Source organism: Chiloscyllium plagiosum, chromosome 14, assembly GCF_004010195.1.
Source record: "Chiloscyllium plagiosum isolate BGI_BamShark_2017 chromosome 14, ASM401019v2, whole genome shotgun sequence".
Lineage (NCBI taxonomy): Eukaryota > Metazoa > Chordata > Chondrichthyes > Orectolobiformes > Hemiscylliidae > Chiloscyllium > Chiloscyllium plagiosum.
In genome coordinates, this window is record NC_057723.1 from 14,568,886 (window position 1) to 14,592,048 (window position 23,163).

The 23,163-nt window shown below is 39.0% G+C and overlaps 1 protein-coding gene across 7 annotated transcripts in view; it reads left to right on the forward strand.

Annotated features, from left to right (window-relative positions):
- The window catches only part of slc36a1 (solute carrier family 36 member 1), a 78,685-nt gene extending 56,331 nt beyond the window's left edge, over positions 1–22,354 (forward strand). For 6 of the 7 annotated variants that reach the window (XM_043703226.1, XM_043703224.1, XM_043703229.1 and 3 more), the window contains exon 11: positions 18,843–22,354. In XM_043703226.1, the coding sequence (XP_043559161.1) occupies positions 18,843–19,111 (269 nt within the window). In that variant the 3' untranslated portion in view covers positions 19,112–22,354. Of the gene's footprint in view, positions 1–2,516; positions 2,978–18,842 lie in introns of those variants that run through there. The other variant, XM_043703231.1, reaches the window with a different exon arrangement.
- The last annotated feature ends 809 nt before the right edge of the window (positions 22,355–23,163 follow it).

The window sequence follows — 23,163 nt, forward strand, 5'->3', positions numbered from 1 at the left end:
TTTACCAGGATGTTGTCTGGTATGGTAGGAAGATCGTATGAAGAAAGGCTGAGGCAGTTGGGGCTGTTTTCATTGGAGAAAAGAGGGTTTGGGGGTGACTTGGTAGAGGTGTACAAGATGATTAGGGGTTTAGATAGGGTTGTCCATGAGAACCTTTTTCCACGTATGGAGTCAGCTATTACGAGGGGGCATAGCTTTAAATTAAGGGGTGGTAGGTATAGGACAGATGTTAGAGGTAGATTCTTTACTCAGCGAGTCGTGAGTTCATGGAATGCCCTGCCAGTAGCAGCGGTGGACTCTCCCTCTTTATGGGCATTTAAACGGGCATTGGATAGGTATATGGAGGATAGTGGGCAAGTGTAGGTTAGGTGGGCTTGGATCGGCGCAACATCGAGGGCCAGAGGGCCTGTACTACCTGTATTTTTCTGTGTTCTATGTTAAATGTCTGTCATCAATTTATATGTTGAGTTTAGTGTCCAAGTTCACTTCAGCTCATGTAGTTGTCTTTATTCAAGTCTCGAATACTAGTCTTGCATCCACACTTCATCTTTTTCAATCTGGATGTAAAATTGAATAATATCCTCAATTATACCGACAGATGCCTTTATTCTCAGGTCATTTGTTCATTACATAGAATAATACAGCGCAGAACAGGCCCTTGAGGCCTTGATGTTGCGCTGACCTGTGAACTAATCAAAGCCCATCCCTCTACACTATCCCGCTGTAATTCATCTGCTTATCCAAGGACTGTTTAAATGCCCCTAATGTGACGGAGTTAACTACATTGGCAGGCAGGGCATTCCACGACCTTTCCACTCTGAGTAAAGAACCTGCCTCTGACATCTGTCTTAAATCTGTCACCTCTTAATTTGCAGCTATGCCCCCTCGTACAAGCTGATGTCATCATTCTAGGAAAAAGACTCTCACTGTCTACCCTATCTAATCCTCTGGTCATCTTGTATGTCTCTATTAAATCCCCTCTTAGCTTCCTTCTCTCCAACGATAATAGATCCAAGTCACTCAGCCTTTCCTCAAAAGACCTTTGCTCCAGACCAGGCAACATCCTGGTAAATCTCCTCTGCACCTTTTCCAATGCTTCCACATCCTGTAATGGGGCGACCAGAACTGTACACGATATTCTAAGTGTGGCTGCACTAGTGTTTTGTACAATTGCAATATGACATCACTGCTCTGTTTATAGAATGTTTTTATAACAATATCTTCAAAGCAATTTACCCACTAACCTCTTGTCCAGTATCTGGTTCTCTGATCTCCATGTCTGGCAGGTTCTTCCTGAAGCTTGCTTTCATTTGATTTTAGTATCTTGTTACAAAATAATGAAAAGTATTGTGTAGTATTTCCACATTCTGGCGCCATCTTTAAACACAAATAAACCAAAACATAAAGTATAAAGGCAGAAACATGAAGGAATTTTAATAAATGTCCAACTTGGCAGTACTTCTTAAATGCTCTGTCACGGACTTGGTGGCCAGGCACAAGTCCCTTTGCGCTGTTGCCATCCTTCAGTGCAATCTCACCTCCACTGCCTTTGCCACTGAGTCCTTGCTGGACCTTGCCAGTGCAGCTGCCGGGTACCAGACTGGTCTAAACTCTACTTTATCACTACTTGTCTACTTAGACCCCACCTTTTTGATGCAGCCACTGGGTCTGTACCTGGCTCAAAAATGCCTCCATGAATCTGCACTGAAAGCAGACTTGTCATGCATCAGCACACTGATCAATATGCACTGAGTTTCCCAGAGACTGCACGGTTCAGTGGGAATGTTGAAATAATTTTGAACTCCTCATCCAGACTATTATTGTCCATCTAGCTTTCCCAGTTTGTATGTAGGCAAGGGATTGCACATTGAATAGAATGACCTGAGGAAGTACAGAGGACCAGAGGGTACTTGATGTTCAAATTCATAGACCCTTGAAGGCAGTATGTCAGGTAGATAAGATGGTTATGAAGGCTACTTGCCTGTATTAGTGAAGGCATTGTGTACAGTAAACAAGGTGGTTATAATAAAGCCAAATATAATGTTATTTAGACCACAGCTAGAGTACTGTTTGCAGTTTTGATTTTCTGGGCTGGAGAAATTAATTCATGAAGAGAGCCTAGATAGGCTAAGGTTGCTTTCCTTAGAGCAGGTTGAGGGGGAAAGCCTGTTTGAGGTGAACAAATTTATAAGGAGTATAGATCAGGAAAAACTTATGCTGTTTATAGAAGTTCAAAATCAAAGGAGCACTGTTTTAAGGTATGGCACAGGAGATTTTCAGGATTTGGGAAAACCTTTTCCTTCAAGCAGAAGGTGATGACAACTGGTACTTGCTGCCTAAAAGAGCGGTAGAAGTGGGAATGCACAGAAATTTTTTTTAAAAATTAGGCAGCATTTCAAATGTCATAGGCTACAGCCAAGATGCTAGAAAATGAGATTAGAATAAATAGATGTTTGAACAGCACAGACGTAATGAGCTGAAGAGCCTCTTTATGGACTCATGCTTTGTTAATCCAGATGGAATTAGACCGGTTTACCCTAAGGGATATGTGACTGCCTTCTGGAACAATGCTCAGATATCTCTCCCCTTCTCTGATGCGTTACCAAGTCTTCAAGTCAGCCTCCAATTCAGAAACTGTGTGTTGGAGTTCCGTTGGCTTCAGACATTTGCTGCAGACGTATTTGCCCTCAATCACTTTTGTGTCCAGAAAAATCCTACATTTCACAGATCCAGCACATTGTCTCACCATTGTCTGTCTGTAATTCATTAAATTTCATTTGTCAATTTACTCAGTTGCATAAAACTGTTATTTTTTACCACTAGTTTGGTACATTTATTACAACTGCAAATTAAAATGTTCCTTACTCCAAACAGTTTTAGGTGTCAAAATTGTTTTGGTGCTCTTTATTTATAAATCTTCTGAACTTGACCATCTTAAGCAATTCATGTACATGGCCCCCTTACACCAAGCACTTCGTACCCAATCCATTTACCAGACACCTGTTGAAAATTCTGATTAGAAGTAGTGAATGAATTTATTAGCATCTGGCACCTAATGCTATAAGATTAGCTTTGAACAGTTTGAAGTACCTAGTCTCTTGATGTCTTAAGACTAATGGACTGACTTGAAGTCCTTTTCTGAGATTGGGGTCCTATTTTCATAGTATGATTTTAATTGCTCATTAATTCTTCAGCTTATTGCTATTTTTGACACCAAGACAGTGAAATATTAGTCTCATACATTAATGGCAGTGCACTTCAAATTAAAATTCTAGGTTATATAAAATTTAAATAGTTGTTCAAAGTTTGTTTTTAAAACCATCCAGGTCCTAATTCTATCAGCAGCTGAAATATAAATGGAGAGGAACTCCATCATTGAGTTGCTGCATGATGTAATGGTAATGTCAGAGGCCCAGACTAATGTTCTGGGAATGTGTTGGAATCTCATCATGGCAGATGGTGAGATTTGATTCCAATAAAAATCTGCCATTAAAAGCTAGCCTAATATAGACTATGTAACGACTATTGATAATTGAAAACCCCATCTGGTTCACTAATGTCCTGTAGAGAGTGAAATTTGCTATCTTTGCATGGTCTGGCCTGAATGTGACTCAACATTCCACAGCAATGTGGTTGGCTCTTAGGGTTGGGAAATAAATGCTGGCCTAATTAGCAATGCCCACGCCTAATGTTTTTTTTAAAAGAAAAGTGATATAATTATTTGCATAGTGGTACTTATAATTTACTGATTTGCATCATGTGTGGAACACCTGCAAAAGTTTTGCGTTTTAGTTTAACATCTAGGTCAGGCAGCAAATCATTCCAAACTAATAGGAAAAGAAGCATTGAAGATTGTATACAAAGTGTCTGAGTTACCATGAGGCTGTTAAGATGGGATACTTACATTGGAGGTAAGGAAAACTGACCCATGTAGAAAATTCCTTTGAGGTATAACATCTTATCTAGTAGTTATAGATGTAATCTTGTGACAGTTGTTCCACATTTTGCACTGATGAAGATCTGCTTATATATAATAAGCCATATTTTAAATTTCACAGGTGCATAAGGAATGCTCTGAAATTATATTTGTTACATTAATAAAGTGCCTCATGCCTATTTGTTCATGGTTTTGCTGGTACATATGTATTGTCGTGCATTATTAATTGTTCTTGTCAGCATGTAATCTCAGGATTATTGGAGTTGAGTTCCTTAATTTAACTGCACTCCTTTGTGTTTAACGGGGCATTTAGTCATTGTGGGTTTTCATTTTATGTTTGACTTCACTCCGTAGTGATGGCTGTAATATTTGGTTCATACATTTGTGTTTTGTATTAGCTTATTTTCGCCTCCTTGTCCTGTACTGACACAAATTAAGATCTCATTTAAAACCCTTACACCAGAGTGCAGATCAATGTGAGCCAGAAAAGGTAAAAGTCCCAATCCACAAATCCTATAAATCACTAAGCCACTTTTTAAAAATATAGCTATGCTTTTGGGCATTCGTCATAAAAGGTTATTAATGCTCTGAAGCAGGTTAAGTGAATGTGCAGGATATTTGAGCTTGAACTTTGGTAAGAAATTTGGAAAACAGATCAAGAGGAAAAAGCTTTGTGTTACTTTGGAATTGTGTAGAACTTTAAACTTGAAACTGAGCCAGAAGCAAACTATTGGCTTCCCCTAACTTTGGACTTGTAATGAAATAAATGTATGGAATATATGTTGGTTTATATGACCAACTTACTGAGAAAGATGGCTATTTAGAACTGAAATTGATCACAAGGCTTTTTAAAATTTATTAATTTACAAGATGGGGGTGTTGCTGAAATTACCCTTTAAGCGGCTTGCTAAGTCGTCACAGGGCAGTTGAGTTTACCACATTTTTAGGGTCTGGAGTTGTATTTGGATCAGACCAGGATGGCAGATTTCCTTCCATGAAAGACATTAGCGAAGCAGGTAGGTTTTATGACAATGGTCACTATTACTCAGGCTAGCTTTCAATTAATATTAATTGAATTAAAATTCAAACAGTTGCATTGTGGATTTGAAACTGTATCCCAGGTCATTGGTCTGGGCCTCTGGATTAATAGTCCAGTGATATTACTACTATGCCATCTTGATTCAACAGTATTTCTGGAATTGTTTTCTATTGTGAGCATAGAATAGAACTCTGCATTATAATTTCTCCTTTCTAACCTCTTAAGATCCAAAGTTTAATCCTACCAATACATTCCTTATTAATAACTGTAGAAACTTTTACAACCTGTATCTCATTCTCTCTTTATTGTCTGTTTCTTTCTTTCCTTTCCTTTCCTTTCCTCCCTCCCTACATTTATCGCCCTTTCCTAACTGCCAATAGGGCACTTAAGAGTCACCACATTGCTGTGGGTGTGGGGTCACACGTAAGCCAGACCAGGTGAGGATGGCAGTTTCCTTCCCTAACAGACATTAGTGAACCATAATTAGGTTACTCTTTGAATTCTAAAGGCCAATTGTACTTTTTGGCAACATTCCTTCAATCCGATGCTGTCTTTAATTAGATAGAAAAAGAGAAGACTAAATGCTGAAAACCTGAAATGAAAAATCAATAATGGAAATTTTCAGTTTGTCATCAGTGGCTTAAGAGTTCATGCTTCAGGTCCATGAAGTTTCAACAAAACTGGGAAGTGTTCGAGCTGTAATAGATTTTAAAAAGAGGAAGAAACAAAGTTTAAGATCTTTGATCGTTTTTAATTTAGTGTTGTATAATGACAGATTAAATAAAAGTGGCTTTACATCATAAATCCATTTGCCATATCAATTAATATTAAAGCAGACCAGGCCACTGAATTTGTTCTGATCTTTCCAGATACCAATAACATTTGTATGGTTGAGAAACTGAGATCCTACGTACTTAACATGAAAATAAGCTACAAGATTTCATGGTTTTCAACAAACCACACTTAACTTTACACAGAACAGTATTATAATGTAGAATATGTCAGCAACTTTTATTCTAGCATCCAAAATTAACGTGGTGTTACTATGGGTAACAGACACTGGTCTAATATCCCACAGAGTACATCAACTAGCAAGTGCAGTCAAGGTAGATCCCTCTGATTTCTTAACATTAATGATATGACTTCACTAAATCTCATTAAAACTGTTAAGTACTTCAATTTCTTCATTGTTGAAAACCAGTTTTAAATATCCCTCAATCTACTTTGGCATGAACTGTCTCGATGACTGCTTGTGTTTTTGTAGTTCACTCTCCCTGTTTGGACTGCAGTCCTATGAGTTTTGGAAACCACCTTCCAGCACCTACACTTGGGTGGCATAATTTAAACTTTTCACAGACAATTGGCGTCAACAGTTTGGCATAATGCCAGTGTTTCTCTGAGCTCTAATCTTGCTCAGGTGGTCAAAGCAAGTAGTGCTTAAGGGTTTTTTCCTCCTCCACCTCTCAGCATATTAATGGTAAATGGCTCCTTTTCTGGTTCCAGTACTTGCAATGCAGCTCCCAGTACTTTTCTAAAACTTTGCGACATCTCCTAGCTTGCTGGACATCATCTGAATCCTAACTGCTTGCAACCTGCTGCCGCAGCAACCTTTCAATGTGGAGTGTCTTCTCTCAGCACTTCAGTATCTGACTGAATGAGCAGCTTAACATTGGTAACCACATCCTCTGCACCTGTCCAATTGCCGAAAGTTGGCTGTTCAATAACACTTGAACTGAACCGAGTGACCTATTGAAAACGTGTCAACAAATGCTCTTCTAATTGCATGCAGAATTGAATGTAACAACTATTTAGTGACCCATTGTTTGTTTCCTAAATGTTGCAAAGTACAAAATGGATACAAAAAGAGGATTTTATATCATTAGTCCGGGTAATATTAATTTGAATGCATGAAATTAAGGTGAGTCCCCATACCAGAATTTTCCTGGTAATTCTGTACAAATTTGGAACCTAAGCTATTTTTGGATTGGGATGGAGAAATAAAAATTGTCTTGAAACCAGTTTGTTTATGAAAACATGTTCTGTTTGGGTGGGTATTTAGAATGTGGGTTTTTTATTGATATGAAAAGTTATTAATGTCTCATGCCACACAATTTTTAAAAATTTATTCAGCATATAGGAATAGGGGAAGACCATTCAGCCCCTCTTGCCTGTACTACCATTCAATGAGATCATGACTGATTTGTGATCTAATTCCATTTACCTTCCTTCAGCCCATGTTCCTCAGTACTTAACCAAAAAAACCTGATCCGGCATCCGCTGCCATTTATGGAACAGAGTACCAAACATTTATCACCCTTTGTGTGTAGAAATGCCTCCTAACATCTCTCCTTCATGATCGGGCCCTAATTCTCAGACAATATCCTCTACTTCTACAATGAAAATAGTTTCTCTATCTGCGTGGTCTTTTGCTGTTAATATCTTGATGACTTTGATCTGATCACTCTTTAACCTTCTAAATTCTAGAAAAAATAGATCTAATTTGTGTAATCTCTCCTCATAATTTTACCCCTGAAGTCCAGATATCATTCTTGTAAACTTGTGTTGTACTCCCTCCAAAGCCAAGATGTGATGCCCAGATCTGCTGTGCACTTGTTGGGCTGAAGGCCCTGTTTCCATACTGTAAGTAATCTAATCTAAATGCAACTACTTCCATAAGATGTTTGGTCTGTAAACATTAAAATTCTTGCAAGCTACTTCAGTGTTATGACAACATTGACTTCCAACCGTGACTATAGAAATTAAAAAGAAAAAAAAAGTGGGCGGCACGGTGGCTCAGTGGTTAGCACTGCTGCCCCTCAGTGCCAGAGACCTGGGTTCAATTCCCGCCTCCACACTGTCTGTGGAGTTTGCACATTCTCCCCATGTCTGTGTGGGTTCCTCTGGGTGCTCCGGTTTCCTCCCACAGTCCAAAAATGTGCAGGTCAGGTGAATTGGCCATGCTAAATTGCCTGTAGTGTTAGGTGAGGGGGCAAATGTAGGGGAATGGGTCTGGGTGGGTTGCTCTTCAGAGGGTCGGTGTGGACTTGTTGGGCCGAAAGGTCTGTTTCCACACTAAGTAATCTAATCTACTGCAAGTGACCTAAGCAAGGTTTTGTTAACTGCAGCATAATGCCTGTATCCTTCGACTCCAGTCCTCAAAATATAAAGGCCAGCATTCCATTAGCTTGCTTGATTTATTTTCTGCACCTGTTTGTTAATTTTGAACATTCACTGAATTTAACTTAATACCATCTGGAAAGTATCTGGACCTATCCTCAATTTGGTCCAAAATCGATAACTTCACACTTGCTTACATTGAAACCAATTTTCCAACAATATCAATAATATGCCCTCTGTTCTGTTGGGCTTCTACCTTAGTTAGCAGTCTGTTATGCAAACCTTATTAAATGCCTTCTGGAAGTCCATGTAAATAATATTTATTGGCATACTCCTGTCCACAATCTTAGTTACCTCTTCAAAACATTTGTAGAGGTTTGTCAGGCTTGACCTATTTGTCATGAATCCATGCTAGCTCTCCCTGATAAACTGAAAATTTATGGTGCTCACTTGCCCCCTCCTTGACTATAAACTCTAATAATCTCCCCACCACAGATGTTAGTTCAGTAGGTCTGCAATTACCTAGTTTTCCCCTTTCACCCTTCTTAAAAAGCAGAGTGATATGGGCAATTTTTCCAATCCAAGGAATGACTCCTGTATCTAGGGAGCTTTGTAGAGGCACTAACAATAACTTTTCAATGTGGTCCTCTGCTTTCTTGAGCATCCTCAGGTGGAAATGACGCACTGTCAGGCCCTGGGAATTTGTCACTTTTTTTTAATGCAATAAATTTTCTTATGTTAATTTTATTCAGGACTGGCCCTAATCTACAATTAATTTGTTTAGGAGTTTTGGAAGGCTAACCTCATTTTCTGCTGTAAATATTGAGGCAAAATAATTACAATATGTTTGCCATTTGCCTATAATTATTGACCATATCCCCACTTTGTCTTGTGGGCTAACTTGCTCCTGACCACCCACTTTCCCTTTTTTGTAGCTCCAAGATTTCTTCTCATTGATCTGTTTTTGTGTTGCCTGCGATACTTACTCACTCACTAAATGAAACATCTTCATTTATGAGATTTGCTGACCACATAAGTATTTACTTGATGTCCTGACTAGTTTGGAAGTTACTAGATGTGTTTGAATTCCAACTTATTTGCTGGAAGCCTATGTTTTACACAGTAAAATCAAAATGAAGGGTAATTTGCTATATTATAATGGAGGTACAATAAAAAGGCTCAATTGGGGAAGAATATAGATGCCAAAGATGCATTTTTTCCTAGTGCTGAAGGTTAAAATTTTTCGTTTACTTAAAATTGCATTTGTTTCATTTCTCAGAACTCAGTCAGAACCACCATATTATGGGTGTCAAAATGTCAAAATTTGACTTTCATTCAACATTGTCTAGCATCTGCAAGCCTAAAGGAGAATGAATTTGAATAAAGAAAACAGGAGTAGGCCATTTAGCCCTTTTGAACCTGTTCCTCCATTATATTGGTTAATCATCCAACTATGTACCCAATTCCCACTTTCTCCCCATGCCCTTTGATCCCTTAAGCCCTAAGGACTATATCTAACTCCTCCTTGAAAGCATTGTGATTTGGCCTCCACCACTTTCTGTGGCAGAGAATTCCAGACTCATCACTGTGTTAAGACATTTCTCCTCATTTCAATCCTAAGTAGCCTACCACATATTCTTCGTGTGACCCCTAGTCCTAGCCTCCTCAGTCATCCTTCCTGCACTTACCCTTTCTAGTCATTTTAGAATTTTATAGGTTTCTGAACAAACCTCTCATTCATCTAAACTCCTGTGTATGTAGTCTAAACCAATCCAGCCTCTAGACTCCAGTACTTTACAGAAAGATAGTGTGCTTTTAATTTAATTACATACCAACTGGTTTTATTACATTGGAAGTCATCTCCTGTTTGGGAAGATAAATAAAAAAAATTGAACTTCAAGGAACCAACAGCATCACATTTATAGTACTGAAATACTGGAGCGAATGTTCATCTCGATCCCATGTACAGATTGACATAACTGTGGCTTCATTTCCTGGCCATGAAAATCTGGTGGTTTCTTCCTTGATTTGTCTTAAAACTGAACCGAGCTTGTTACTGCTTCAAATAACTCTCAAATAAAAGCAAAATACTGCAGATGCTGGAAATCTGAAACAAACGCAGAAAATGCTGGAGAGCAACTCAATAGGTCTGGAAGTGATATACTGGACTTGAAATATCAATCTACTTCTCTCTTCACATATATTCCCAGAATTGCTGAATTTCTCCAGCATTTTGTGTGATTGTTTCACACAACACTTCCAGGATTTTCAACACTATTGATCTGGAACTTTTAAACTAAACTGTTACACCAAGGTAATCTACTTCTAGCAATTCTAAACTAACTTCTCCCTTTCCCAGGAGCAACTACTATATAGGACCAGCTTCAGCTAAGAACTTTGTAGAACTGTCCAAATGCAACCAAAAAGTTGTTTTCAAAGGTATGGGTATTTCCCCTGAGCACTCTCAAATATTCCAGAATCTTCTAACTGAAAGCTTAATGCAGTGCATTCTATTTTGTTCATTCTTAAACTCTCCCAATGTAAACACGTTCCCAATTTCTTCCAAAGCACATACTTGGATAGTTTTTAAAATACATTACATTGTGACAGGAATGCTAACAAATTAATCAGTAGACACCGAAAACTTTTACACCATTAGTTCAAATTCAAAAGTCCAAACTAAAAAAAATTAAAATATATGCAAATCAAACTTTACATCACAATGGTTCAATGAAGACATTTACTGACTTTGAAATGAATTCAGCCTGAACTGCTGTGCTCTTCCAGCATCACTAATCCAGAATCTGGTTTCCAGCATCTGCAGTCATTGTTTTTACCTCAGTTTTTAATCAGGCTAGCAATTACACTTGTGTTTCAGGGTAGTGAAATATGGTTACTGCAATTCCCAAAGTATTTTTTTTTATCAGCAGAGACCATTTCAGGACTGTGAAGGTATGTTTTTTATTAAATGTGAGAATGCTTTTAATGATACCAAGTATACCACCTCTATAGTTTAAAGCTCTGTACAACTATACTTAAGTGTCACTAATTCACATCTGAAATATACAGTATATATTACAAAATTAACAAATGCTCAGCTGTGAATTGAGTAGTCTCTATATTTCAACATTTTACTTTTTTTAAAATTGCTGCCATACATGCATTATATAAGAGAAGAATTGTATACAATTGATGTGAATACTCCATGGTTACTAAGGCAGCTGAGAAGGAATATTGATACTGGGAGTATTAAGTATGTCAATCTGAAACAAAAGCACAAATTGAGAGAAACTCAGCGGGTCTGGCGACATCTGCGTAGAGAAAGCGGAGTTAACTTTTTTTTAAGTCCAGTAACCCAACTTCAGAACTGAATGTAAATCATATCTGACTAGTGTTTCACAAAGTAGTGAGATAAGACCAGAATTCATGCATGTTGATAGAGTAGTATGATTTAATTTTTAATCCCAGCCAATTCATATGTTATCACTTAGCAAATAAGAGGAAGTTGCTATCAATACTGGGGTCAGACCGCTTTTTTGAAGTGTCAACATTTAAGTTATGCACTTCATCAGCAATTTATTAGATGGTTTAAAATACATTAATAAGCCATTTAATCTTTGATCTAATCCAAGATTCTTTTGAATGCAATGCAGAACTGTGATTCTGTACACAGAATACATAAGTTTCAGTTCCAGATAACGAGACTTCTGTTATAGTTTGTTTTTATATTCTTTCACTTTCTTGTTGAGGTCAGTTTTCACAGCTTCCTAATCTTATACAAGCAATAATTAATATATCCTTAGCAGTACTTGTAGCTACACTGAGTATGAATAGGTATAGAAGACAATAGTGTAGTTCTGCCCCAGGCAAAAAGTTTAGTCAGACGTCTTCAGAATCCAGAAGCCACATTTCACTTGCCCTGACTACCTCATCACATAATCAGATAATGCTATAAAATAATTCTAGAGGACTGAAGAATTAAATTTCTCCTTTATCAGTTACATCAAGTAATACAGCTTATGAGAAAAAAAGTTTATCATGAAAAAAACAACACCTGCATATACGTAGTGCCTTTCATGTCTGCATGATTTCCCAAATCACTTCACCTACCACTGTAGTATTTTTGTGGCATAATTAATGACTCCGAGTTAGAGTGGTGCTGGAAAAGCGCAACGGGTCAGGCAGCATCCGAGGAGCAGGAAAATCCACGTTTCCGGTAGGAGCCCTTTATCAGGAATGAGGCTGGAAGCCTCTGGGGTGGAGAGATAAATGAGAGGGATGGGGCTGGGGAGAAGGTAGTTGAGAGTGCAATAGCCAGATGGAGGAAGGGATAAAAGTGATAGGTCGGAGATGAGGGTGGATAGGGTTTATGTGGAGGTTGATGGGGTGGAAGGTGAGCCCTCACCTGGTCCTCACCTTGCACCCCACCATCCTCTGCCTAAACCCGTATCCACCCTCCTCTGCACATTGCAAGCTCCCACAGACTGCAATGCAATACTTACTAGATAATCTTTAACTGATTTTGAATAAACGGTGGCTGTAAAACCAGAAAAAAATCCTCAATTCATTGAATAGTCTCATGGGATCTTTTAAGTGCAATTAAACTGAATCTGTAACTTGCTGCCTCCTGACACTGCCACCAACTGGACCACAGTGATAGTAATGGCATAGCTCTCTTATGTGTTTACCTATAAGGCATAAGAGCAGAAGTAGGCCATTCAACTCATTGATTCTTCATTCAGTGAGATCATGACCAATCTAATAATCCTCAACTCTATTTACCTGCCTTTTCCTTGTAATCTCTGATTTCCTCACTGCTTAAAAATCTGTTTTATCTCAGCCTTGGATCTACTTAATAACACAGCCTTTATTGCCCTGTGGTAAAGAATTCCACAGATTCGCAACCATCTAGAGAAGACATTTCTCCTCCTCTCTCTCTTAAATATGTGATCCCTTAGTCTGACTTTTTCACAAGAGGAAACAAACTTTCCACATGAACCCTATCAAGTCATCTAAGAATCTTGTATGTTTCAATAAGTTTACCTCTCATTGTTTTATATTCCAATGAGTACTTCACCTCCCCTCACCTGCCAGTTCCTCTGTATTTGGTATCAACTGATGAACCTGCTCTGGACTGCTTCAAATACCTTTAGATAAGAGGTGTAAAATTGTTCAGTGTTCACAAGGGCTAGTGCCTTAGATAATTTTAGTAAAACCTTCCAACTTTTATATTTCCCTATCCTTTTGCAATAAGGACCTTCCCTATTACCTTCTGAGCTTAGATGCTCATTTTTATTTGTAATTCTTCTACCCAATTAGTAATTTAGTTCTTATCTGTTAGCATTCAGTAGGCCAGAATCAATCTAAATGTTCTCAATCTCTCTCATATTCACCCAGTTGCAATGGGAATCAAACTCTACACTGTGGGCTCCAGTCTGGACCATACTGATAGCCAACCAACTGACTGACCGGGGATGCCTTAGCCTAGTAGTAATATTGCGAGGCTATTAATCCTGAGACCCAAGTAATGTTCTGGGAACCCGAGTTGGCATCCTGTCATGGCAGATGGTGGGATTTGAATTAAGAGTAATAATCACCGTTGTTGGTTGGTGGGGAAATCCCATCGAGTTCACTAATGTCCTAAGGGAAGGAAACCTGGTCTGGCCTACATGTGACTCCAGGCCTGTAGCAATGTGGTTGACTCTTAATTAGAGATAGGCAATAAATACAGGGCTAGCCAATGATAGTCAAAGATTTTTTTTGAAAAGCTAAGAGTCTAATTAGATATGTCATCCTAACTGTCAACCAGGCCAACCCCATGGCAGGAGTGGAGGCTGCTGGTTGTAGGCACAAGCTGGACAAAACACTTGCTTCTACATGTTGGCATTGTACTGCAGGCTACAGCTTTCCCAATCCCTCTCCCTGACACACTCCTCATGCCTCATGCATGCACCCAATACAGGGCTAGCCAATGATAGTCAAAGATTTTTTTTGAAAAGCTAAGAGTCTAATTAGATATGTCATCCTAACTGTCAACCAGGCCAACCCCATGGCAGGAGTGTAGGCTGCTGGTTGTAGGCACAAGCTGGACAAAACACTTCTACATGTTGGCATTGTACTGCAGGCTACAGCTTTCCCAATCCCTCTCCCTGACACATTCCTCATGCCTCATGCATGCACCCCATACCCTCAATGCCATGCTATGCCTCTCTGTCTATCTCTTATGGCTTGATATATCCCCTCTACCATCCCCAAGATGCTGATGACCCATGCTGCACCTACCAATCCCGGGGCTCTCTTTACCCTCTGTGCCATTCTTTGCACCTGTACTCACCATCCTGACCTTTTATAGATCCTTGGTTAACATTTTCACCCTATCTTATCCATTTAACAAACCTCCTTTGCCCATTCACCTATTGTCAAATTTCAGTGTCCATGTACTTGAAAATAAAATTGTTAAATAGAGTTTTGCAGACTTCATTCCATTGAGCAAAGCAATAACATTCATTTTAAAAATACATTTGCTACATTTGAATTCCTTCATTTCTGTAAAATCTTGTAAAAACACACTTCCTTCAAGTGCAAGAAGGATCAAAATTTAGTCACTCCTCAGAGTCCAAAACACGTGATGAAATAGAAAATGCCGCACTGTTTAAAAAAAAAAATCCTAAGACATAGGAACAAGAGTAGGTCTGCTCCACTATTCATGAGAATCATGGCTGATTCAGTATTCCTCATGTCCACTTTCCTGCCTTTTCCCGTATTCCTCAAATCCCCTGTGTCTTAAGGATCTGTCTATCGCAGCCTTAAATATACACAAGGACTCTTCCTTTATAGCTCCTTACAGCAAGTAAATGAAAAGACTCAAGCTCTCCCAGAGAAGAAATTCCTCATTTCAGACTTGCAGTGGAGACCCTTTATTCTGAGGCTGTGCCTGTTAGTTCTAGACTCTTCCATGAAAGAAGACATCTCGTAGTATTGTCTCTGTCAAGCTGCTTAAGAATCCTATATTTTTCAATGAGGTCACCTCTCATTCTTCTAAACGCAGTGGTAGTCTGGTGCACTGACCTCTACACCGCTGAAGCCAAATGCCAACTCGAGGACACCTCTTCCTACCGCCCCCTCGACTATGACCCCACCCCCCCATCACCAAACCATCATCTCCCAGACCATACAGAACCTCATCACCTCAGGAGATCTCCCACCCACAGCTTCCAACCTCATAGTCTGGGAACCCCGCACTGCCCGGTTCTACCTCTTTCCCAAGATCCACAAGCCTGACCACCCTGGCCGACCCATTGTCTCAACGTGCTCCTGCCCCACTGAACTCATCTCTACCTACCTCAACACTGTCCTATTCCCCCTAGTCCTGGAACTCCCCACATACGTTCGAGACACCACCCACGCCCTCCACCTCCTCCACGACTTCCGTTTCCCCAGCCCCCAATGCCTCATCTTCACCATGGATATCCAATCCCTCTACACCTCCATCCGCCATGACCAGGGCCTCCAAACCCTCCGTTTTTTACTTTCCCGACGTCCCCAACAGTACCCTTCCACCGACACACTCATTCGTTTGGCCGAACTGATCCTCACCCTTAACAATTTCTCCTCCGAATCCTCCCACTTCCTCCAGACCAAAGGGGTAGTCATGGGCACACGTATGGGCCACAGCTATTCCTGTCTCTTTGTTGGCTACGTAGAACAGTCGATCTTCCGTAATTACACCAGCACCACTCCCCATCTCTTCCTCCGCGACATTGATGACTGCATTGGCGCCACCTCATGCTCCCGCGAGGAGGTTGAGCAATTCATCAACTTCACCAACACATTCCACCCTGACCTTAAATTTACCTGGACCATCTCTGACACCACCCTCCCCTTCCTGGACCTCTCCATCTCCATTAATGACGACCGACTTGACACCGACGTTTTTTACAAACCCACCGACTCCCACAGCTACCTGGATTACACCTCTTTCCACCCTACCTCTTGCAAAAATGCCATCCCCGTATTCCCAATTCCTCCGCCTCCGCTGTATCTGCTCCCAGGAGGACCAGTTCCACCACGGAACACACCAGATGGCCTCCTTCTTTAGAGACCACAATATCCCCTCCCACGTGGTTAAAGTTGCCCTCCAATGCATTTCGTCCATATCCCACACCTCCGCCCTCAGACCCCACCCCTCCAACCGTAACAAGGACGGAACGCCCCTGGTGCTCACCTTCCACCCTATCAACCTTCGCAAAAACCAAATCATCCGCCGAAATTTCTGCCACCTCCAAAAAGAGCCTTCCGCAAAGACTGTTCCCTCCGTGACTACCAGGTCAGGTCCACGCCCCCCCCCCCCCCACAACCCACCCTCCCATCCTGGCACCTTCCCCTGCCACCGCAAGAATTGTAAAACCTGCGCCCATACCTCCACCCTCACCTCCATCCAAGGCCCTAAAGGAGGCTTCCACATCCATCATCCTCCGGATTATCTGCTGCACTTGTTTGCTAGCTTTTGTTGTTTCATGCAGAGGTATGCCTAAATCCCTTTGTATTTCAGCTTTTGCAGATTTCCTCCATTTAAATAATTCTCTTTCGTACTCCCTTCTAAAATGAACAAATTCACATTTTCCCACAATATACTGCATTTGCCAGCTTTTTGCCCACTTAATTATCCTATCAATATCTTCCTGTAAATTGGGTCCCTCTCTGAGCTGTCTTTCTGCCTATTTTTATATCTGCAAATTTGGTTACAGTACATTCACTTCCTTCCTCCAAGTCAGTAATATATATTGTAAGCAGTTGTGGTTCCAGCACTGATCCCTGTGGAAAACCACTGGTTGCCAACCTGAAGAAGAACCCCTTTTCCCAAGTTGCTTTTTTCTGTCCATACCAATATACTACATGCAACACTGTGGGTTCATATATTATGACTTAGCCTTTAAGAAGTAACTTGTCAAACACCTTTTGGAGGTTCAGTTGGAATCACAGAATTCCTGCACTGCAGAAAAAGGCTATTTGTCCCATTGCGTATACACTGACCCTCCAAAGAGTACGTGACGCTTTTGCTGTGACTCTGAATTCACGGTTAATCTAGCTAGCTGGCACATCCCTGGATGCTACTCTTTGAGCCGTGTGAAGAAGCCAGAGCACCTGGCAGGAAAAAATTGGGAGAATGTGCAAATTCCACACAGACCGTCATCCAAAGCTGGAATTGAACCGAGGTCTCTGACATTATGAGGTAGTAATGCTAACCACTGTGCCATATTTACTAATTCCTGAAAAATTAATGACACACACCTTCCCTTTCATGAAGCCATACTGATTGTTTGATTAGACTGATTTTCCAAATGTACAGCTATTACATCCTTAATAACTGATTCCAACATTTTTCCAACAATGGAGTTAGACTAATTGGCATATAATGACATACTTTTAGCCTCCCTTCTTGAATAGGGGTGTCAAAGTGGAAGTTTTCAAGTCATCTGATACTTTACCAGAATGCAATGATCTTTGGACAATTACGATGAATGCATTTGGTATTTCTGTAACAACTTTTAAAATCCTAGGATGCCTAAACACCGGGGCCAAGCTTCTTAACTGCCTTAATCCCATTAGTTAATAATGGAGAATTGTGAAATTTATATGCAGCAACAGTCCAAATGGAGATGCTCAAGTTTCTGGTAAATCTCTTGATAGCCTAACAGTTCAGTAATTCAAACTTGTTTTGCAACTTTTCAGTTATTTTCTGTCTATTTTAATAATTCCTTTCTCAAGATGTACTGGAATTATATCCACAGGCGTACTTTGGCAATCCAAAAATAAATTCACTGAAACAGACTCAGGCTGTCTCATGCATGCCTTGTCCAGAAAGCAAGGATATCAAAATTGGATTTAAATGTCTGGCTGTCTTCGTGAATTGTGCAGTCCCATGAAACTCCTGGGAAAATCGAAAATGGTACATTTGGGAATATGTCTTTCTGTTTTTGCTGTATTTGTCATGACAGAGATAGATTAGATTTTTTTTTAGATTAGATTACTTAGTGTGGAAACAGGCCCTTCGGCCCAACAAGTCCACACCGCCCCGCCAAAGCGCAACCCACCCATACGCCTACATTTACCCCTTACCTAACACTACGGGCAATTTAGCATGGCCAATTCACCTGACCTGCACATCTTTGGACTGTGGGAGGAAACCGGAGCACCCGGAGGAAACCCACGCAGACATGGGGAGAATGTGCAAACTCCACACAGTCAGTCGCCTGAGGCGGGAATTGAACCCGGGTGTCTGGCGCTGTGAGGCAGCAGTGCTAACCACTGTGCCACCGTGCCGCCCACTACTGTCAAGGCCAAAATTGTGACCTCCGTCTTTCAGATGAGATATTAATCTGAGGCGGGTTCTGGGACAGGGGGCAAGTCTGAAACAGTATCCAAACTTGTGATCACATTCCTGCATCTTAACGGAGTTATATCCCTGTTAAAGCAATTATTTAAATGTTCAGTATTACTGCTGTTTGAAGATCAAAGTTGTTCTGGAATCATGGTTACAATCTCAATAAATGCCAGTAGAAGAATTTTGTCATTTATCTTGGTACTAGACTGTGTCCAAACTGACTGGAATGTTTGTCCAAATAACAAACAAAACTTTAAGCATTTTGCAGCCAAATAATTATATTAAAAGATTTTCCATAAATGAAGTTCTATATGAAATTATTCATTTTGATTTGTTTTTCTCAATACTTTGTTTTGTTCCTACAGGTGTCTTGGCTATTTTGATTCCACGTCTGGAAATTGTGATCACATTAGTTGGGTCCATTAGTAGCAGCACGCTAGCATTAATCTTTCCCCCACTTCTCGAAATTACCACCTACTATTGTGAGGGAATCAGCCGATGGAAGATTGCCAAGAATATTATGATCAGCGTGGTGGGCTTTGTGGGATTTGTAGCTGGGACCTATGTGTCCATTGAAGAACTGGTGTTTTATACAGTCCCCCTTACCAATATTACTGCTGGTAACCACAGATAGTTTAGTTTAATTCTATTGTATAGTGTCCAAAGTGATTTGGATTTGTTTACCTTTTATTTGCTTTCCCCTAAGCACTTTATTGTCTTCAGTGCAGATGAATAAGTAGTAGTCTGTACAAAACTTTGTTCATAAGGCAGGAACAGAGGTGGTTTTGAGTGAAATGCATGTAACTTAATGCCTTTGTTTTATTAATGGACAATTATGTTCGGTTTCTAGGTGGATCCTGTGGTGTTACAAAGTTCAGAGCAGAGCAGGGAATTAAATCACTGGTGCTAGTCATTGATAGTGTACTCCAAAGTTTAATTTGTAAATGTCTATGTAATCAAGTTTCTGTTTTTGTGGGGCTGTGGGAGGCTTTTGTTTTAATAATCTACTTAATTGTATGCTTTAATTTAACTTGGAAATTCATTTTTTACATTTTCAAATTGTTACAATTTTCGGTGACAGCTTCCCATTAATTTTTGGTGTTAAAAAGGTTTTTTTCCTTCCATGAAGCTCTGTATCCAGTGCAACTTTTGTATACAATTGATAGCAAGTGCAACTAGATCAGGTTCAGAAGGTAGCTGACCTAAGCTTCCTGTCATTTGTGTCTTGCTTTGCATTTGTGGTCAAGTCCAGATACCTGTTGGTTTTTTAGGTCAGAGGTGACCTCAAATCAGATTGTAATAATATTGTTTCCCTATTCACCAATTCAGGCCAAAATCTGTTTCTTGATTCTCACAGATCCAAGATGATTTGTGTTCTTCCCCTTCCCCATTTCCTGCTAACAGAGATTATGGAAAACAGACAGCTTTCACAAAGCTTTGTTTCAGTTTGATGAGTAATAATGTATTTATTGTAAACTGGTGAATCCATCCCTTTTTTACATATTCAAAATTAATGTTCACTTTATTTTTTATTTTTGAGAAAATAGATCTTGTGTAGGATTTTAATGGCATTTTTTGATCAAAAATGTTAGGGAACTGGTGAAGAATTTACCTCTGAAACCCCTGCAAACTATATTACACTGATGGTTGCACCAGTTTGTTGGATGTAAGGTCACTTGAAATATATTTCAGTGCATTCATCTAGTGTCTAGTTTTCCTGCTTCTTTGCAAATCTAACATTAACTTGTAATTTTCATTCTGGAGGCTAGAAAATGGCTGGTGTACTGTGTTATGTAGGCGAGCAGCATTATACTGTGTGGAGAGGTGCTTTTTATATTAGCTGATACTATAAATGTTAATGAAAATATATGTAAAATATGTACAGTACATGAAGTACTACAGTTTAATTTTATTTGCTTAACTAAAGTATTTTTACTTTGGGGCAGCAAAAAGGGGTTACAGAAGAGAATCATGTGGAATAAACTATAAGTGTTGGGCTTTAGCGTAAACAAATTGAATTCAATGAAGCATATTAAAAGCTGTCTTAATCTGGAGTGAATTATGTGATTATGCCACATTTCTGCTGTTGACATCTGTTTGGGTCAGAATGCCAACTAGCTGTTAAGAGGCTGTTTTTATGAGTCATACATAGTTATGAGTATTTTAGATTGAACAAGCGGTTTGCATTTAGTTTCAACTTGGATAATGACTGCTCAGATAAAATAATGCATTAAACAAAATCAGTTGTTTTTTATATGGATAAGTGCTAAACATTTTCAAGATAGATTGGATTCATTCTTGGGCTGTCACCTCTGCTATAAAAAAAAATTAAGTAATTTGCACAAGGATGAAGAATTTTAACACTAAAATTCTAATTAATATAACCAGTGCAAAATTAGTGTTTCTAAACAAATGATTTTTTTTGTCCAAAATAATTTGAAGAAAGGGAAAATAAATGTTTCATGCACTTTAAATTGGCTTTCTCCACTTCATACTTACTTTCAACTTTGTACTATTACAGGAGTTTATGGCTGTACTTGATTCAAATTATTTTTTATTCCTCAAATAATTTGTTGCAGCTCAGCAACAACTTTAAAAACTTGCACCTTTTAAAGTAGTAGATTGTTCCAAGGTATTTCACAGGAATGATTTCAGACAATATTTTACAACAAATTAGAGATACTAGGGCTGATTGACAAATTTATTGTCAGAGTTATATTTAAAGAAACAGTAATTATGTTGTTGAGATGTCAACTTGTAAAGGTTATTGAGAATTTGGAGAGGTTAAAATGCTATGACCAGCAGCAATCAGTTGCTTACAGGTGGTTAGAATTGTTTTTTTTTTGGGTGGGTGCAAAAGTGAATATAATAATGTGCTCCCAGCAATTACTGTCTCCAGCAGCCTGATTAGATTCTCAAAGAAATAAAGCATTACCTGTATGTATTTAGTGATCAGTTCTTGAGGCCCATTAATGGTTAAAGATTAGGTTTTAGAGAATAATCTTGAAGGTTTTGATATAATTCATGGGTATCCATTTTGACTATTCAAGATCTATTCTACAGACTCTAAAAAGTGGCCATTATTAACAGCCGCATAGTTCATTTCAATCATCTTTTGTAATTGGTCTGCCACTGATGCGAGCAAACTTTGTTTTTAAAACACTGTAGTAGATTTTATGGGAAGCTATTTGCTGAAGTTTTAAATTGCATGATGCAAACGTTTTGGACCTTTTTATTCTAGTACATTGGTAGAGGTCATGATTTTAGCCACAATTCACTGTACACTAATCTATGTGTGTAAATAAAAACCGAACTTTTGTGTGGTATACATCATACATTAATTGAATTACTATTTCTGTCAATACCGAATGTTTACCGTGACAGTACGTAATTGCTGGATCAGGTTTGCACAATATTCAAAGTATTAACAGTTGCTTAATAATTGTATCAATTCCTATTAAAATCAAACTATCAGTCTTTTTTTAAATATGTATCAATTCTAATGGAGGATCAAAAGAAGGCTGCTGTATAACCCAGAAAGGTTTGTTTTATTCCTTTCCTCTTCCTCATCTGCATCCTTTCTTCCCTACCTCTTTCCTTCCATCGTTACTCAACAGTCTGTTAGACAAATATCTAGCATAGGTTAAATGGTTAGTTCATGGATTAGAATATGCTTGTGTATTCTGGGAATTATTTGTGATCTGCATCTCATAATGTAAGTTTGTTAGAGTCTCCTCAGGGTAATACATACAATTACTGGATCATCTGTCAGCTTGTTTTGTTCTAAATGACTATCACTGTTGTTATTCTTGTGTATAATTAATGTGCAAATGGAAATTGGTTGTTTTTTTTATGCTAATTAAAATCATACTCTGTACTTTGGACTGCTTTTGTGTTTATTGTTATCTTGGTGCATAGAAGCTTACAGCACAAGAAGAGGCCATTCTAACCATCATGCCTGTGCCAGCCCTTGGATGCTCTTTTCTGTTCAGAGATAATTCAGGTCTTTACTCAGTTTCCTTTTATTAGCCAGCTAATTAGCTGAGTTTGGAATTATAAACAATTGAATTGAAATTATTCCTTGTATCAAATGTTGGATGTGTTTATCACTAATGAGGTCTTCGGGGAAGAAGTTTTCACTTTGAAAGTTAGTTTTCATCGCACAGTGTCAGTTTAATTCCTATTACTTTCATTGTTGAGAAATGTTCCTTTTCCCTATTAACCAAACAAAAAAAAAGGAAATAACATCAACAAGAATAAATTAATGATCCAAACAAGGCCTTAACCTCACACTACACATTTCACGGAAGAAGTTTGATTTGCTCATAAGGAAAGGCTAACCAACATTATTACTCTGAGGATTATCTGCCAGAGCCTTCAAATTTTCCCCTCCTCTCCTGTTGTTTGTCTAATATTATCTCTATTAAGCAACAACTTCAATTTTACATTCTCGCCATTCTACCATGTTTTATTTTTCTGAAAACTCTTCAAAGCTTTCTTTGATCGTGGCAAAAAAAAATGTTTTCTTTAATATCAATTTCCTTCACTAAATACTGATTTCCATCTAATTTACAATTCAGCGTGACTTCAAGCAAGAAGAAAGGACAAAAAAAGACTCAACTTGATGTCATTCCATGCTCAATGTTAATTCTATGTTCATCCTTATCTTCATGCTTGTCAACATTC